The 20,526-nt window shown below is 42.2% G+C and overlaps 1 protein-coding gene across 1 annotated transcript in view; it reads left to right on the forward strand.

The window, feature by feature from the left end:
• Positions 1 to 413: 413 nt before the first annotated feature.
• Positions 414 to 20,526, forward strand: part of LOC110986294 (protein phosphatase 1F-like) — a 28,590-nt gene continuing 8,477 nt past the window's right edge. The window contains exons 1-6 of the mRNA XM_022248057.2: positions 414 to 752; positions 13,923 to 14,053; positions 15,403 to 15,602; positions 17,126 to 17,314; positions 17,859 to 18,002; positions 19,949 to 20,042. Coding sequence (XP_022103749.2) covers positions 577 to 752; positions 13,923 to 14,053; positions 15,403 to 15,602; positions 17,126 to 17,314; positions 17,859 to 18,002; positions 19,949 to 20,042 — 934 coding nt within the window. The 5' untranslated portion in view covers positions 414 to 576. The remainder of the gene's footprint in view (positions 753 to 13,922; positions 14,054 to 15,402; positions 15,603 to 17,125; positions 17,315 to 17,858; positions 18,003 to 19,948; positions 20,043 to 20,526) is intronic.

The raw sequence follows: 20,526 nt of genomic DNA on the forward strand, positions 1-20,526 counted from the left end.
AGGTAGGCATTAGGCCTTATGGCAAGAAAAAAACCCAAAGAACTAATTTAATGCAGCTGCTATTAATATTTGAGCTACTGTCAAAACCGAAACGAAAACTAGTGACGCATCCCCTAAGCTTAAAATACAGTCTTCTACTTAGCCGGAAAAAACCGCAAAATCTTAATCCCAAAATCTCTCCCATCTCGATTTAGTTTTTAATCGGGACGAAAATATCTGCAAACCACGGTGTGACGTCATACTTGACCCGACATCCAATCTACACAATTTGTACGTGGCCGACGCTCATGTAATACGACCCTGTCAGGATACTTGGCTACGGCCGCCCATGGTACACAAGGATATGGGAAATGGCTGCTAGCGGCTTCCATAGAACACGTCTTTTTGATAGTCGTAGCCGTACTATTGTTCGTCGTGCATGCAGTACGCGTGCTGCACTGGTTCATTGAATCGCAGTGTCATGCACCGGGACAGTAGAAGCGTAGACGAAAATTGAACTCGGTGCGCGAAAAAACTCCCTTCAAAAGCCAAACTCTGCAGCTTTGCAGAGGCCCCCGTATTTCCACCCCTTCCAAGATGGGTTCCGACCCACGCCTAGACGTGGCCAACTTCAAGAAGTTTCTGCAGGAGTTCAGCTCGACCCACGCAGGCACGGACAACCTGCCGTTTTCTAGCCTGACTTGCCACATGACCAAGGAGGAGATCGAGGGCGAATGTTTAGAGTGGGTCACCAATTGCCTTGTCGGCCAAAAGTGAGTCGAGCTTTTTCTTTCTAACTTAGCCCTGACCTAAAAGGCGTGCATTTTTACCAGAGTGCTAGACATTCCCGCGAGTCTGTTGAATGCTACTAGAGGACATGCCAGGTCAAGGTTGAATTTACTGCCCCAAAACATGAGTTAGTAAAATTGGTTGAGGAAACTCAACTTTGACTAGTTTGAGGAACACTTGATTTAGTCAGAGTGGAGGTACTGTTAGTGTTTACAACAAACCCGTTTACCAGTGGTGATATGCTGTGTACTTGCTTGCTAATTGTCATGCTGCAAACTTAATACTACGGTTCCTGTGTTGTGTTCAATTTTGGCTTTGTAAGAAAGGTCTAATTTGCATCAATATGCGATAGCAATTGTGCACGTGTACTATGTGCATCGTGCATGCATGTATTAAACATGTTAAAAGTGGCGAAAGGTGGAAATGGTCGTCTTTCATTGCTCTCTTCAAAATGACAGCTTGCCTGTTGGAAAGAATTACTCCATTGGACGCTTGGTTCCAACTTCCATAATTATATCTGAAACAAATACTTATCAATGTGGTCATTTTGTCACTTTCTGGACAGCTGCAAATATGAGACTACCTTTTTAATTTTGTGCATGAGTGCAATTAGGCAACTGAGTAGTACATATGTTTATCTTCATGTATCTTTCCAGGACTGTTTGCACTTCATCAAGGTCACAAACCAGTGATTTTTCCATACCTGTTCACAATCTGGAAAGAAGCCAGTTCATACTGGATTACTGGATTACCTAGAGCACAGGTGCTTGGTGCACCTACATGTTTTTTTTTGCAAAGAAGATTGGTCAGAAATGAGGGAAACGGCTCAGCTTTCTTCTACATGTACATACATGTACGTACAGACTGCCAGCAAAGGGGTGCAAAACTGGTTGTGGTATTTTAGTGTCAACGAGCGTCAGCACTCACAATTAGCATCAACAAAGCGTCAACAACTTGAAAATACCCTCTTAAGATTAAAAGGTGGTATTTTCATGTTAAAGAGATGCTTACATCTGCCACTATACAAGAAAAATGGTGAATTTGCTTCCAGATCCTTGTAGGAAAAACATTTATGGCGAGTCTGTGGAGAATTTTTACCCAGGTTATGGGATTTTTTAAGAATTCCAGTTCAAAATGCCTTTTAAAGCAAATATTAAAATTGACAGAAATATTTTATTAATTTGTTTTTATGTAGTTAACTTACCGTATGTATCAAATAAAAAAGACCTTATGTACCACATGTGGCTAAACTTCTGCTGGTCGTTTTTTAAAATTCAACTTTTTTATTCACATTTTCAACAGCGCTTCCAAACCCTTAAAATAGTTCAGTGAATGTAATTCCTTTTGCTATTTACCGTTATGTGCATTGTTCAGTAATTTTTGCACTCGTACAAGTACATGCACCGGTATCTTGTAAGTTTTTATTAAATCAAGCGGATGCCTGGGTGATTTTGACCCTCATGGGCGTTTTAACCCCAGTGAGTGGGAGTTGGAAGCCTGTAATTGCATGCACACATTCCATATTCATTGTCAAAAGCAAAACTCACTGGAGTCTGCCACTAACGTGACATACAAGTAGAACCAGTTACCAGCACTCCTATATGTACGTGTGTGTTTTATTCAAAGACTCATATCTTTATTGAAATCCATAATCCGATAATGTACATGTATACATGTACATGTAGTGCTGTACATTCTGTAGGCCTTATGCGTACATGTTCATGTACTGTACATATGTCGTAGCTGTGTAATATGTGCTGAGTAATGTACTGTACTGTATACATGATGTACATGTACATGTACCGTGTACGCTTACAAGTACACTGTGGTGAGGGACTTTGTCAGGCAGTCACCTGTGGGATCTGATTTAGCTTGTGAGCCAAAGTGGGCATGATAAGTGTGCGTAGTAGTGGGGGGGGGACTCCTTCATACTGCGATGGGGCTCTGGATGTCTTTGTCACACTTCCTGTCCTCGGTCAGAGATCACCGTCATGTTGTGGGTCACCAGCGAGTCACGGAAGGGCTTCCTCGTTGGCTGAAAATTGTGCCTCATACATGTCATATGTGACATACAGTATCAGCAATACAGGTGGGGGGGGTCATTTCAGGGTTTGCTGGGGAATTTGTAACACGGCAACAATCATGTTCAAGTCGGGTGCAGTCTGCTGTGCTGTTGGACAGGTTAACACAGTTTTTGCGTAGGAAACAGGTGCGCTACCGGTATGTAATTTATGAAGGTTCATGCCAATCAGTCAAAGTCAGGTACATGTACATTTACCCTGATGGTGCTCAGCACCAAAAAAGCTCAGGATCTACTTTTAGCGGTATATGACCTACATTGTAAATATTGGGACATACATCTGTACATTGACGTGATCCATATTTCGGTAGGTCTACATACATGTACCCGGTATAACGGTGCGTTAATCGTGGAATGAGCTGGTACCAGGACAGTGCTTTCTCAACTGAAAAACCACATCCTGTGCATTTGTAATGATCACAGTGATGGTGCACTGTTTCCTTTATCGCATACTACATGTAATTTCCGTTTTGCACAAGTGCACATGATGCATAAGGTATTGAAAGTTAACACCATGAATGGGACATTTTGTGAAATGAATTTGCATTCACATTCCCCCCTCCCTTGGGTGACGGTGTTTTCTCACTTGTGGAAAAAAGGCATGAAAAAATATTTTCCCAATTGTGTGAAAAGGGTTGAAAAATGCTTTCCCACTTGTGTGAACTGAAAATGCAGGAAAATCATTTCCCACGTACTGGAAAAGATGTGAAAATTTTTTCCCTCTTGTGTGAAAAAGTGTAAAAATATTTTCTCCCATGTGTGAAAAGGTGTGAAAATGTTTTTCCAAATGTGTGAAAAGCCATAAAAATCTTTCCCATTTATTTTAGGTATGAATTTTTTTTTCTCCCATGTGTGAAAAGGTGTAAGGTGTGAAAATCTCTTCCCCGTTATCGTGAAAAAGTATGAAAATCGTTTCCTGCTGAAGGAAAAGTTTCCAACATTTTGTGAAATGAAAATGAATTCCAGAGGAAGACAAAAAGAGTGAAGAGAATTTCCCATTCCCAAGTTTATTTCAATTGCAGTATAAATACCGATTACTGTTGGTACCGGTATGTACCGGTACCACAGCACATCAATTGAACTGAGTTTGCATAGCGGACATGTACATACATGTACGTCTGATCATAGACGATAAACTTCATTTTACATGTGTAAGTACATGTATAAACATGTACAACATGCACATGTATGTACGTGAAAGCACAAACTCTCTGCCCCAAAGATGTGCTCTGCGACCTGAGCATGCACACTGCAGTTACACATCAAAAACTCCCTTAAGTAAACAGACAGAGGCTTCCCTGAAAATCCAGGGAAGTGGAGCTGTTGGTACAGATAAGGTCACTGGATCCCACTCACTGTCCTGATGTGTTAAGGCACTCAACTTTCCCCCAAGCTAACCAAATTACATTGTACATGTACTTGCACAGATTTGGTGCAGTGTCTCTCTCCTCCCTTTGGGGAGAGTTGATGGTGAGAAAACGTCAAGGGAGTATCTCAGTCTGTGAGATGTGAAGAAAGACCATGATATATCATACTTTACATGAACCATTGCGACACCATAATCAGTCAATATCAGTGCACAAACTGAATTTGTCACACCACTGTGTGGCCCATGGTGCCATTGTGTACGGAGTACTCTGTTACAATGTCCCCGTGTCAGTAATGTACCCGGTATGTACCGGTACCACAGTATTTTGTGCTTTTTGGAACATTTGTTTTATGTACAGTACATGTACATGTATGTAGTTGAAATTAATTTACCCAGTTACCATGGTTACATGTACATGTAGATGAATTTACATGTTAAAGTGTATCAGGAACTGCAGTGAATTTTGCACTTTTTAAAACAGTTTAAATTATTGGTACATGTATCTATCCTGGACAACTGAGGGTGCTGTTGTTGTGAAGTCCTCTAGGGAAGACATAGCCCATTGCATAGGCTTTTCTGTTCAAATTGTAAACCCAGAATTAACATTCCTGATGAAGGGATTGATGCCGTCTTATTGCTATGCACATAAATGACAGTAAATCAGCAAAGAAGAGAAAACTGACTTTAGCAAAAGCTACAAAAATGCAGGACTTTTTTGTGTACAAACCATTGTAACGTTGAGGTATTTTTCCTGAGATGAAGTCACAGTTTTGCTCATGAATGTGGAAATCTCATTAGCATAAAAACCAAAAAGGGTAAAAAGTACCTTTTGAAATATTGAGAAAAAAAGGTTGAAAATAAGGTTAACAGAGACACAAAGGTGCAGTTTGAAGGTCTAAAACAAACTGAGTGTAGGGTTTGCAGACTACCCTTTGAGTGCAAATCTACACTTGGAAGCTACTGGTATTTTGGTTGACTTCAGTCTGTGGTGATCAGCTAAAAGTGGAGCTCCCACACCTGACATCCGCCCGGCAAATTGTGAGCCAACAACTGAGAGATTCATGCCTGGCTGCGACATTTGATCGGTCACAATAAAAGGGAGGAGGGGGAGTTATTATGCAGCGTGCATGGAACATGACCTGGATGGCAAAGCACAATGGCCCGATTAGAAATTGGATAATATCCTTTCATTACACCATAGCTGCTGTACATGTACAGATTATTTTCAGTTGGGAATACCCTTGAATAATAGTCGAAATCTGAATTGGTCACACCAGTGCAATTTCTCTGTTTAGATCTTGATTGATTATAGAAACCTGGCTGCATGTGCATGGATGCTTTTTTTTTTTTCATCATTGTTATTAAAAATCCATTGCATGGGCATGTATGCACGGGCCCTATGTAGTTTACATACCGGTACATGTATAATGTATGTACATGCACAAACATTTCATAGTAAATTGTTGATCAGGTATTTTTGACAAGTTTATAGCATACTGCCTTTCATTTACACACACCGGTAGATGTACATGTACATTGATGTAGAATCTCAAGGATGTGACAGTACATGTACATGTACGTGTACAGTACATGTATTGCGTTCAGTTGGTGGAGAGCTGTTTCAGGTTTACAATACATACATGTACATCATGTACATGTACTGTGTATTTAGAGATCGCAGCTTGGAATCCTGCCGTTTGGTCCAGACACACTACATTGTACACCCATAGAGCTACATGTAGCTCTATGGTACACCAAGGCAGTGAAGACTGAGCCAATTAGAGTCTTATCTCTCCAACCCACCATTCTGAGGATAAACACATACTGTACATGTACATGTATGGTGCCAGCACATGTTCTGTGTACACTGTACTGGTATGTGTACTAACAGCGATGGAATGGGGTTTTTTTTGGGGGGGGGTAAACCCTGGCCATTAGATTGAAAAGAATATGGTACAATATTTATGAAGTTGCAATGCACCTCCAATGGCTGGTAGTCCTATAAAGTGGGAGGGGGGACAAATAACTACGGTACCTTTTCAAAGGTGCGGGGGGCAATGATTTTTTCTGGGACGTTTCTTTTTTTTACTGATTGGAACTCGCCATTGGATGATTCAGGGGGTTACATGTACGGACATGTACATGTACATGGGCACAGCGCGCATGGATGATGTACAGTCACCTCCCTAATTCCGGATCTCAAATACAATTCCATGGTCAGATTCCAGCAACAAAATCATATAATTCCAGTGAAATACACATACTTGTACATGAATGGTCAGTAGTCCACCTTGTGTATTGGAAAAACTACAAAATTACTTTCGGAGTCTAAGCTTTGAATTTGGACTTACCAGATTGTCAAAAGTTTAAGGCAGAATAAGCTGTATGCATTAGATTACCAATGTAAATATTTACAAAGGTGTACCTTAATATTGGTGTATCATTATACTGGTACATCTACACTAAACATCGTGGAGGACGAAATTACGTTTTGATGTACTGTAGTCTGTATTCTATATTGTGTATTATGTAACATGAAAACAGGGCGGATGGACAAGCCAGAGCTACCCTTTCAGTCAGAATCAAGTCATGTGTGATGTACATGTATGCATGTCTATTTAATGTATGGCGGGCAGTGGATAACATTTTTGGCTGTCTGTGACTGGAGAAAGGTACATTGTACCGGGGTATGGGTTGTACGTATTTGTGCCTTGTACGGCTGTATGTCTGTACACTCTGTATGCAAATGTATACCCAATTCTTACGTGTTCATATCCATATATATGCAGGTGTACATGTACATGTACCTGTGGATTCTGTACCTACAACTACAAAATCCCCACCTGCCCAGAAGAGCCCCAGCCAGTGCTGATGAGAAGGCAGAAAATCAATATAAGAAGTGGCTGAGAAGTGGCTTTTTTTTTTTTCAATCTGGCAGCAAAGAGATTAAAAGAACGTTACATGTTAGGTAGGGATGACCATGAAATACACTGGTCAATAGGATCTGGAGATCAATAAATCTGAGGCCACGTAGTAATGTGCAGTGACCTCGGTCAACCTGTCTTCTCTGTACCCCCCCCCTTGCTGTTGTCCTCAGCCCTGACCCCAGGAACAAGGCGAGCAGCGGATCTTGTCCCTAGCACTGTATGTACATGTAGGCGATGGCATCGGAAAGGAAAGCTGGGGAGGGGGTGGATGACTGCTTGAACATCTTGATCCCTCCTCCCCAGCATACAGGTAGCTTTCAAGAGAAATACGGGGTGCCTGTGAGAGTAACCATAACCGCAGTGATTAGCAAAAAGCTCATGTACCGCTATGATATGAACTGGGGTCTTAAAGAGCCCTGTAGACATTGCACTGATTGGAACACCCATACCTTACAAGTGCCCTACACGCATGCATACGTGTGTATGTGCTTTTTACAATGTTAGGTTCCATGTTTTTATACAGGTCTGAGCATGTACTAGTGCGGTAATGATACCAGCACTAATTTGCAATTGTGTACTATGCATTGCATAGTTTACACGTGGTGTACGTTGTACCTACTCGATGCTGGTATGGAGTCTGCATGAACATCAGTACAACATGCTCAGCACATACATGTACATGTATGCATACGGTACATGTACGACGTACCGGTATGCATGGCATACGTGCACATGTACATTTATTAGGGTTATAAAATGTTTGTACATTTATAAGTATCTCAGGCAGACTTGAATTCTCAATTCTGATTGGTCAGTCCATGACAACAAACAGTGTGATTTATAACTGTATTGCATCGTTCATATCAAACCCTGCATAATGTGCTCTTTCAACTCAACGCATTGCATTTTTTAACGCTAAAAGCAAAACTCGCAAATGCAAAAATTACTTCGAATTCAGAGGTGGCATATTTGTGGGAATAGGCCCCTATAACATCTGCACTGCATGTCAAGTTTGCTTGAAGATACATTGAATTGGTTATTGTACTCGTGGAACACAGAATAATATAGTGCATCTGCGTCCCGTGTACCAGTCGGCCTTCTTCTCCGAGGCATACAAGACACAGATGCACTACATGTACATTATTCTGTGTTCCACTCGCACTCGTGTGATAACTAACAATACCTGTACCAGTGCTTGTCCTTGCATACATACATGTACGTGTATTGTACACGTGTGCACACATGTAGGGTAATTATAACTGGAATCACTTTCTCATGTCTCAGACATGATGGAAGGTACAGTAAGGTAGATTATCTGACTTGGGGCTTGTCATTCAAGAGTAATTGCTGGGGATATTTTCCTAATTTACAACCATAATGACTTCCCCGTACAGAGTGTATATTGCAGTAGTATATGTACAGTATACATGTACATGTACATTACATTGTACTCTGTACACCATCTAGAGTGCGTGCACATGAACATGTGTGCTGTGTACATATGCGTGTACAAGTACAAAGTACCTGCCTACGTGCTGCATCAACACCTTGATCTATGCCTGTACAGCCTGTGCCAAGACTCTCACTCCCCTGCATCTCTCTAAGTCCCTAGCCACTGTCTTCTTTCGTTCTTTCTCGGTTCAGGGCAAGCGAAAAAGTGCTTGGGGCAACAGGGAACCTTTCCAGAGTTCAATCCATGGCGTGGGCTGTAAAGGGATAATGGGGGGGGGGTTGGATCCGAGTGTGGCGGAATGGATTGACATGGGGGTGAGAGTAGGGGACTGGCTGTGTGTTTGAGCTGGGAATTCAGAAATGGAAAGTGACAGTGGGAATAAAGATGGATGTCAAGTCCATTTCAGGTTTGCTTGCACAGCTCTGATCCGTACATACCGACCTGCATTGTATGCAGTTTGCAATGTGGGAGAGAATTTCTCTGCAGTACTGAAGGCAGATGATTATTGCTGTGTGTACAGAGCCCATCTTATTTGCACATGTATACAGGTACATGTACAGTCCATGTACATATACATACCGCACATACATGTACTTGCACATTTGTGTGCACACGACATGTACGATACATGTGCTGCAAGAAAGCAAACGATCCAGTCCTGGATGTTAACCAATAAATAAATGCAGTGGCCTACCCAGGATTGGGGGAGGGGGCTTGGACTGGGATTTACTGGTGCCTCCCAAAATACATGTAGCTCATGATGCTCAAGGTCTTTCCTTCCCCCATTGCACCACAGGGGACTAGGATTTATGACAGCCATCAGAGCTAGTTATTGACTATATTGTACTGGTACATGTATTCTGTACATGTACATGTAGATACATGTATCTTCAAGTTCCAGAAAGTAAAAAACATAAATTAATACATTTGAATCCCGTTCCTTCCTTTGGGTCTGGTGCACAACTGAATAAGCTTGTACTAGCGTGTAGATAACCTCACTAATCCTTTAGTACCGGTACATGTTGCCTCAAGCTACAATGTACATGTGTACGTAAAGAGTATTCAACACATGACCCGGAGACCCACATTTTTTTATGCAGACTTTAGAGGAGTTTTGGGGTCAATCCAAATTTTCTACCATATACAGATAGAGGTACATGTACGTAAAGTCAGCCCTGCCACCAGCTTCAGGCATGAACTTAATGAAGGGGGGCCCACAGTATCAGCTGGGGAGGGGGGCCATATCACAAGAACACAATATAGTTGTTATGCTTGTGCTTTTTACCAATGGGAGGACAGCTTCCCACCAGGGGGATCCGATCCCCTCAGGTCCCCCTCCCCGTCCCTTGCCGATGGGCCTGACTTAAATACGTGTAGAGATTTGAACGTGGCAAGTTGTGCAGTGTGAGCATGTGCCCTGCTTTAGGGTTGAAACAGGTGAAAATGCATACATGGATGCATTTGGATGGATTGGGTTGACGAGGGGAGTTCAGACTGAGTAATGCTTATGGCATTTTAAATACATGGTGCTTACATGGACATGTAGACATGTTCTCTGTACACGTGTATACTTTCCTTTTATTTCTTATCAACACATGCACAGTACATGCATTTCTTGTGCACATGTCATGAACCATCAAAAATACATCCTTTCTTGCAGTACCGTATATGCCTGCGAAACTGTCATCCGCGCCCATGAGAAAAGTTCATTGAAATATGTTCATGATCTTTCCTAGCCAAAAGCCTATTGATTTGATTGTACACGTTCACATGCATGCTTTGTACATTGACATGTACTCTACATGTACTTTGATAACCTGTGCAGAATTATATGCATTGATTTATTAATGCACTGTTGCACTTTGGTACTGGACTCACATGCTTGATTAAGCAGGCACTGTAACAGGTATTTGTGGTCTTGTTGGTACTGTGCAGTCATTGAGGTAGAAATGTACAGTGTGCTGGTAGTGTACATGTGCATGTTCATCTGCAGATTCACTGTACAGACTACTCCATGGTAGACTGACACCAGTACATCTATGGTACATGTACCATCATCTGCCGATGTACATACAATTTGTGAAATTTAGAGCGTGTGACATAATTTAACTCCGGAGTAGTCTGGTACCGGTACATGTATTTCATGCAGCTCTCTGTTTGTCTTCAGTGTTTCGTTGGTCGTCTCAGAAGGCGCACTGGTCTTTTAGAACATGTATGCAAAATTTTCCCTTAGATTTCCTGACATATAAGGACGCTGTGGCTGTGAGTCATTGTAGGGGGACACTGTTCATTTTCGAGGAGTTTCTGCTCAAATTGTGAAACCAACATGTCGATGAAACCTCCATGTACATGTACGTGCGGTAGATTTCGAAGGGCTTTAAGGGTAGCTTTTCCTAGATACATGTATATTGTACCAGTAGGTGGACCACACTCACTAAAAAATTGAAAGCAACGCATGCAGAGTGCATTATGAAGCCTTTCACATCCCAGTGCGTGGTGCCTTAGGTTTTTCAGAGGGATTACAAATCTACAGACAGGACAAGGACATTGTGCTGCCAAAAAAATCAATAGAGATTGTCAAATTGGCACACCATTAAAGTTGGACCCTAATTCAGGTGAGGTGATGTAAATGTACACTGTACATGTGGGGTACGTCATGGTGTAGATGCAATCTCACCCTTACAAATTATTCACATGACTTTCCAGCAAAGGACATTTGACCACAGATCCTCTGAAAAATGCCAGTCCAATGCCAGAAGGACTTGAGAAAGTCTGTCCCAGAGTCCCATGTTGATTGTAGCCTTGGCGACCAGGCCAGGGCTAGAGCCAAGGTACATGTAGGGGTGTCTGTGCCAATGTGCCAGATAGTCAATAATCCTGACAATAGGGCTCTAATGATTGCAGTAAACAGACAACATGAATGGCATTGGGGTGGGGTATCGGCACAACACGTGCATGGGGATGCGACAGTGTACATGTACATGTAGGTCTGTGGTGGAGATATGGGACTCGAGCGAACTTTGGAATGTCTGTGTTTGAAGTTGAATAGGTGTGATTATTTGGCATTGTTGCAAGCACGCAAAATTCTTCTCACATCAGCCGATTTTTTCATTTTCTTTCAAATCTTAATCTTACCATCCCAAATTGAAAAACACTTCATAAAATTAGAATTTATAGTTGCGCGTGTGTTTCAGTCAGTTTCTGACAAAATGGAATTGTTTTCAAATTTAGATCCAGACACCATACATGTGTACATGCAAGGACATGTACATGTACTTACAAGAGAGACACGCATGTCCAAACTGGTATTTGACTTGAGGTTTAAATCAGCTGAATCATTGGAACTTTAATGAGTTCCTGTATCATTGGAACTTTAATGAGTTCCTGTATCATTGGAACTTTAATGAGTTCCTGTCACATTTTTGGTCCCCGAGTTAAAGTTTCATACACATGTGTGGTAGGCCTACTTGTGCTGTATTTGTGTTGAGACTGCTCAAACTAGAAGAATTTGGGGACAAATGCAAACGTATTAGGGGTGATTTGCAGTACATGTACGTGCATCACCAAGAGGTTGCCATGGAGATGCCATTGTTCAAGTTTACAGAAGCAGACAGAAGCAGGGCTGCCTTGCTGTGATTTGTACAACTTGAGCGAATGTCAGTCGCCAACCTAGGGAAATTAATGATAGATTGAGACATCCATGCGGTAGACAGAAAAAAGGATTATAGCAGCCGGCTTATAGATTTTGTCAACCATTTCTCACCATTCACTGCAAAAAATGGCCCTTCCATGGAACCTCCTGGTGGTGCACAGTGATATTATGAGTCACCATACATGTACATGTGTATTGTTACATGTATGTGTACCGTAGTTGCGTAAGATCACTGCAATGTTGTTTTCAGAAGATTGATGATTTGTAGCAGTTTTACAGCTGTTTACATGCGTGCATGTACTTCCAGCACCAACAAACTTTTGCCTTTTATAAAGATCAACTGTATATTTTTTTTTTATTTTTTTTTTACCCAGTAGCCTTCATGTTCAATTACTGGAACATGGAGGCAACTACACCAGCATGCGTCAGTCTAGGTCATGGAATGGAAATTCGAGTCTCGTTCATTCGCAGTTTTTTTTTTTTTTTAATTGACATAAGTTTGTTGACACAGATGCCAGCACTGCAGCGGGAATCGGCCGATATTAAAGTGAAGTTGCCGGCACTCAAAAGGGCCGGACATTCCCTCGTTCTGCGCCTGGCCGCGAAGGCTGTCAATCATCTGGAGGTCATCTCGAGCATCTGTAAACGTGCTTGCGGTGCAATCTTAAAGGCGTCATGTCACAGAATTTCTCTTTAATGGATGTGGCATTTAAGCGTTTAAATGTCAAAATAAAACAAATTCTAAGTCTGTTCACAGTTTGTGCCAAAAGCAAACAGAACACAAATTTTGTAGCACCATGGTCTTGTACATTTACGGAATGTAACTGGTATGTACATGTATTTCAGACATACGTTCTTGTGAAATGTGCCAGTTAAATCATAGGTTGTAAATTTCCCCCATCTTTAGAGGCACCTTGGTACCGGGTGCCGGTATTTGATCAGATTTTAGCCTCAAGAATGTTAATGTGCTTTGAAAAAAAAGGTACATGTACATGTATAGACATGTGTTGTATATGCCGTAGTACATGAATGGTACTTAATGGTACCAGTGCATGTGCATGTACATGTAGACTGCACCTCTGTAAATTATGTATATATACATGTGCCATTTTGATGTTTTCAGATTGCCTCGGGCCCAACTTTTTGCTAGCTGTATACATGTGCATTTCCTGCATGCGATTAAAAGTCTTACCGAAATGGCAAAACAGGGTGTGAATTGCTTTTTTGTATATGTATTTGAGATACATTAAAGTACATTTACATGTACATGTTTCAAAATTGATGTTGGACAGTAACAAACATTCCCCAACTGCTTTCAGTGAGCTGCATGTACTTTACAGTTCATAATTTATTGAGCAAACCTCCCCAACCCTGCAATGTCCGTCTGAGGTAGCATCATATTGACAGTGTTCTCCTTTACCACAAACGGCTTGGGAATTTTTCAGATGTTGAAAAGAGGGACAGAGAAACAGAAATCAGAATGAGTTGTCCCACCAGCTTGAACGGTTTCATCCTAGACGGACTTCGACAGAGCACAACAAAGCAAAACAAGTTGTCTCATCAGTTCTTCCATACATTTTCCTTAGGACTGAATTTTACACAAGACACCACAAGAAATCAAGACAGCGCCTGCAGGTCTTAATTCTTTCTTGATTTTTTGTTACCCTCTCCAGCAAAGCTCCTTACGTTTTGGCAGCAGCCATTGCTCGGGCCACTGTGGACATCGTCCTCAGCAAGGACCTCACGATATTCGTTGTGGATGACGAAGGAAGATACGGTGATGATGATGACATCACATGCACATGTAAGGAAGTCTTTCATCTCATTTTAAGAGAGTCAGTGTTATGTTTTGTCGTCGTGGGAATTGTGACAAGTTCTTGTGGTCATTCCTTGAGTCATTTCTAAAGCCACTGTTTGCGCGTGCTGTGCTAAACAATTTTACCACCACCGACTGTCCAGATGGTTCATAATCCACCAATGTTCATAGAATTTGAAAGGGGAACTCCACTTAATGCAACAAAATGAAAAAAAAATTGAAACGAAATGCAACAGAATGCAACAAAGTGCAACAGAATGCCACAAAACCCAACTGTGGGTTTTGTGGCATGTTGCATTGTACTGGATAAATCTCAACCTGAGCGTGATGCAGTTGCACAGCATGCTCTGCCACTCATCTGGCCTGCTGGATCCAATCCGCGTTGAGCGGAAGCATCCTCCCATCATCTGTTGGGAAGAGCCATGCTGACAGGGAGTGTTCCTTTTGTTGGAAGTGCCTCGAACGCAACGCATGCATCTCATAGTTGTTCTTTTGGTCATGCTCGGGGCCCATAGTATACAAAAACCTGTGACCATTGTTGCATTTAGCATGGGAAGGGTGGATATGATGCGGATAACCGATAAATTGATGAGGAATCTAAATACTACAGCATTAAGGAAGTCAGGAAAGAGACAGGACAATATGCGAAAACTTGTACAACCATATAAGGTTCGCTGACACGCCGTACAAGAAACAAAATGAAAAGAAAAACAAGCCGGGAAGATGGCTACATGTGCTGATACATGCATTGTATTTAGAAGAAAATGTGATGTACATACAGTCCCTGAATATGATACGATCGTGAAGGTTAAAAAAAATGAATGCACCTCGGTGGTATTGTTGAGAAACAGGTTATTTAAAGGTTTCAGTGGATGGAAATTCCTGTGAATTTCCACAGGTCAGCATTTCAACCCAAAAGTAAGCCTGAGTCATGACACACTGTGAACATGTACGTGAATGAGCGAAGAAAGTGCAGATGGATAAACATATGCATGTACTTTGAAGTATAACCACTTAATAGTACATGTACCAGTACGATATGTAGATGTAGATTGAATACTGCTGCACCCTGATGAGAAAAATCACCTCATCTCAAAGCTGTGAAAGCTGCACTTGCTCACACAAAATGGAAATCATTCACCCACCTGTACACTTGCTTCTGTTTTTGGTTTCCTTTGAACTGTCTGACGCAATTTCAGTTTCACAGTGGTGTCAAGTTTAGTTCTGAGTCATGTCTCCTCGAGTATTTCAGTTTACAGCTGTCTGAAAACCTCCCACAATGGAAACCAGCCTCCCCCCCCCCTTGTTTTTCCATTTTTAACAATTTTCGGCAACAGTGTACGATGCGGGTCAGATCTTCCCGTTGGTGTGGACCACTGTCAATGACCTGTGCGAGCGCTGGAAGACGGACCTACCCGACCTGCGTCTGCCCCCACGCCTCCACCAGGTCTCCCTCTACGCCGTCAAGAACACCCGCAAGAGGATGGAGGATAGGCACGTCATTGTGCCCGACCTAAATGCGCTCTTTAATCTCAAGGTTGGCGGGTCCACTTCAAGATTTCCATATTTGTGAGAAAAACTGTAAAGTCATCCCAGGAAGAACACCTTTTTTTTTTTTACGCTAATGAGATTTCCATATTTGTGAGAAAAACTGTGAAGTCATGCCAGGAGGAAACCTCAGTGCTGCATTGGTTGATGCACGAAAAACTCCTGCACTTTTATTTAGATTTTGCAGGTCCAACTTTTCTTTTCTTTGGTGATTCAGAGTTGTGGAAGGGCAGAGCAACAAGCAAGCAACTATCCCACAGAAACAATGTCAGCAAGTAAATGTACTGAACCATGTCTTCCTTGGATGACATCACAGGAACAGTGCCCTCAGTTGTCCAGGAAAGCATTAATAATTGAACAATTTAAAAAAAAACTGCACTTTTCAATGCATTTAACCTTAACGGGATGCCAAATAGTTTTCATTCGTTGAAGAAGAGTATTAAGGTGCAGAAAAATTGTCTTAGAAAACTTCATTGCAGCTACACTTTAAGGAGCAGTAAACTGAAGTCACATATATTTTATATCAGCGCATCGAGCACAACCTTTTTGAGGGATTTACTTTGTTTCAACTTTCTGATGCCTACCAATTCAAGTGCAGGTATGCAGTTCTTCTCCCAAAGGGGGGTTCAAATGCATTTCCTGGTTCATTTTCTGGGCACGTATCTTTAAAATCCTGAACAAACGTGCACCCCTAGGTTGTACTGTTCATGTACGCATCAGTGCGTCCTCACAGACTTATTAGAAAAAGCGTGGGTCTCTTTGAAGTCTGGGCTAATTTAATTGCGGCCTGATGGACCAGTTACAAGAAATGACGCACTTGTGCAGTAATTCCAGCCACAAGGGGCTACCCAGGAACACATCCTACATACATGATGTATCAGCGCATTAAATTGCATGTGACACAGTACACAGAGTGGATCACCTGTTTAGCTCATTAGTGACATTGCAGATAAGCTGGGCTCTGCACTGTGGGCAGTACCTGCCTCAGCGTACTATGACATTGATGCTGTTTGTCCCAGATGAGCAATAACATTGGTTTGGGGCCCTCGTCGCACTTTGTACCTTTTGGAGAAGATTCTGAATCTGCTTTTTCAGGATACGGATTCTAGCTGACCTGGGGAAAAACGGATATCAGCTGAATTCAGGACACTACTTCACGTGTAAAACTGATACTGTAGATCGAAAAGCTGAGTTAAAGAATATGATTTCACTTGGGTTTTAGGAAACTGTTTCAACTATTTTAGAAAGCAACTTCAAGGAAGCTTCTTTAACTTGATGGTGGTAAACAAAATCCAGCTTTTAAGGTTGCACTGTCTCAGTGTTTACGTGGAGGTGCCAATATTGTAATTTTCTTTGTGACAGTTGAAAATAAAGACTGGAAATCTCTTTATGATCATATTGTTGAAAAATTTGGAGCCAATAACTCAAGACAAGATTTTGTGACAGTGAGTTTGTCACATGTTATCAAGCGTACCACATGCCAGCTAACCAGTGTCACCATTCTCCTGACAGAATGACAAGGAGAGGTCTTTCTATGCCGTCTATGATGGCCACGGGGGCACGGACGCTGCCATGTACGCCTGCCAGCATCTCCATGGCAACGCCATCCGGCAAGACTGCTTCCTGGACGACCCCTCCAAGGCGCTGGCCAAATCATTCCAGATCACCGACGAGGGCTTCCTGAAGAAAGCACGTAGGGAGGTACGCAACAAGCCCCACTGAATTTCCCAGAGCTGCTGCGCTTAGAATTTTGCCAAGTGTAGAACAAGTTTGCTCAGCAAAAGCTGGTTATCCGCCTGAGAGGCACAGTATGTATATTGCTTGTGCCTGGTGCTGTACAAATGGTTGCTTAGTACATAAATTTGTTGAGCAAAATTTTCTGTTTAATGATGAAAATGGATCCAGTTTGGAAAAGAAATGCTCTAAAGTTTGTTTCAGAATAGAACTTTTGAAAAGTGGTACAGAAATCTTGTTTTCATTATGAAGTTCAAAAGAGAATGAGGGCCAGCTCATACTTGGAGCGAAGGCAAGCACGGGCACGATTTTGTGAAGTTAGGATAGTTGTGCTGTGAATTCATAGAAGTTTCAACAACGCTATCCAACTTTGCTCCAAGGGTTGTTTTATGGTGTCAAATTTGCTTTCCTTTTGCATTCACCTGAAGTGTGAATTGACTTTCGAGGACGATTTCTTCATTCCTGTTTGTTTATGTACCATCTACCCTTTTTGCCATGCGCATTGTTGTAGGGTTTAGGGAGTGGCACTACAGGTGTGGCGGTCATCATAGAATCGGACACGCTGCACATATCGTGGCTGGGGGACTCCCAGGTGTATCTGATGAGAGAGGGTCAGCCTGTCACGCTCATGGAGCCGCACAAACCAGAACGACCGGTAAGGCAGGGTCACCAATCCCTGTATACTGACTGGATCGCGTAGACACCTGTAGCTAAGCACAAGAGATGTTATTTGATCCCCAGTGTGCGCGTGTAGCCCAGCATGTGTCATTAACTTATCAGTTTGGTGCATAGATAGCTGTGGTAAAACAGATTGTAAAGTGGGAGAGGGGGGCAGACCATCAGGCATCAGCCATTCATAGACTGGTGCAGTAATCCCAGCTCCATTGTAGGACCTACCAAAGGGGGTCCTCCCAGTCACAAAAGTGGGGAGGAGGACGACCATTGGTGACTTTGGCCCCCTGCTTCCACCGTCAGTGTGCATAGATCTAATTACATGCGTTTCCTAATCATTTCTAGATGTAAATGTTCTATCCAGTCAGCATTTTGGAGATCACAAACCTAAAGATATTTGGAATGTTCCAGGGGGGAAAATGACAGTTCTAATTGGGAACTATTGCTCTTCCTAACTTAGAACAGCTGGTGTGTTATATGATTCAATCTTGGGAAAGCCTTCAGAGTCACTGTTGTATGTGATTTGCCAGCACCCAGCAGTCTAGTCTTATGACTTTTGAAAGGGGGGTGAATTGATTTTTGTCATGTGAATTACTCAACAGTTCCAAACATAATTCATTTTGAGTTCGAAAAAGTGTGCCGAGTTCTTAGAAGACCACAAGTTCCATATCCGCCACCATCTTGATACTTGGTCTCAGGAGTCAAAAGACTCAGAGTTCTAAAGAAAATTTTGAGTCCCTAGCCACCCTCCCCACCCCCCAAAACGTAGAGTTCTTAATAAAGCACCAAGTTCCAAATATAATGTGAAGTTTTTTCGCTGTTCCGTGAGGAGGCAGCGATGCTCAACTTTCTGCTGTTCTTGTTTCAGACTGAGCAATATGTGGCTTTATATTTTGTGTTGATTTCCGGCTATGAGCCATAACCTCTGTGGTTCTGGTTTAGAAATTGATCAACAAGGAAGGAAATGCATGGTATCATGGGGGAGTCCCTCATGAGTCACCCCCTCCCCACAACGCACCAAGGAAATAATTGACAATTTTTTCTTAGGGCTTCTTAGGGTTATGGGATTTCTGAAGCATCCTGGAAAAAGTTGGCCTAGGAAGTCACGGAAAGTCCTGCAAGGGCTATTTTTGATGGGCTGCTTTGGGGATGTGATCATGGAGTAATGATAAATCTACAGGCTATCCTTGTGAGTCCATAGTAGTGGATATTGCAGTCTTCCAGTTCAAAATTTCAAACAACTTTTCTCTGCCAAATGGTAACAAATGTCTTGGCAATTATTATATGTTGGTCCCAGAAAGTCTGGGTAAAGTCAATGAATTAGGTTTTCAGATTTCTTTGAGAGTCACACAGTCAAAATTATTCTCATTCCCAACAGAGTTAATAAATACTGAGTGAGGCCATTTCACTTAAAACCATATGGGTCTAGAAGTTTCGTTATTGTAATTTTTTTGATCAAATTTCTCCATGCTGGGCTGAAGTTCGTAACTCTGATTTTGACAATTCCCGTCACCCACTAATAAATTTCACACATCAAAGGGAACATGTTGTCTGTGGAAAGCATTGGAAGTTGCAGGCAATGAAACTGGCAGAATGTGCATTTTTCCAGAAAATAGATCTCTCTCATTGGATGTCATCTTTGCAGGAAAATTACAGCTGTATAAACAATGCCAAAAGGCGCATGTGCAGAAAGCGGGCAGATGTTCTACACACGTGGGCGTGTTGATCCAAATATCTCTGAAATATGGCACAGCCAACGCGCGGCACAAAAATTTGAGGTCCAAACAAACGTTGCAGTCTTCAGGCTGTGACGTCATTTGAGAGAGACCTGTAGCTTGCGATTCATTGGTCTGGTTTGAGGTTTCTGACATTCTTGCGGCAGTCTATTTGAAGCGGTATTTCTGCCCCTTTCTGAATATCTCAACACAGGACGAGAGGAGCCGGATCGAGCAGCTGGGAGGTTGCGTCCTGTTCTTTGGAGTCTGGAGGGTCAATGGAACACTGGCTGTGTCAAGGGCCATCGGTCAGTATCAACCAGACCCTCCATCCAAATCCAATATTTTTGTGATTTTGAAGGATTCTGCCATGAAAGGCTACATTCTGAATTAGTGGCTGTGGCTTGGAATCACATGCAAACCTGTGGAAGCCACTCTAGCTGCTGTGGCTACTTCCTGTAGACATGTATGTCCCTGTCAGCTACAGCAAAGACTTGGACACTGCCATAAGAGCCCAGCCAACATTGTATCAGCTTAGGGCAAAACCTTATATGAAAACTGTTGCCATTACTGGCTACGTACAGGCTCAGTGTGTAGCTTTTAGCAAACGTGGAATTGGGCATAGAGTTTCCGTGCAGTGGGAGTGCAGGTTTGTGATATTTTTGGTCAAAGTTTCCGAGCCCCATTGCATTCGAAGAAGCTATGGACAGTTGGCTATATTTTATGACCCAGAGTGAATCGAGTTACAATTTGTCATAGCCGTGCTGGATATTTAAGGTGTCAAGAAGAGTC

Source organism: Acanthaster planci, unplaced genomic scaffold, assembly GCF_054643075.1.
Source record: "Acanthaster planci isolate LZ-2023a unplaced genomic scaffold, COTS_SCS Contig1, whole genome shotgun sequence".
NCBI classification, from domain to species: Eukaryota; Metazoa; Echinodermata; class Asteroidea; order Valvatida; family Acanthasteridae; genus Acanthaster; species Acanthaster planci.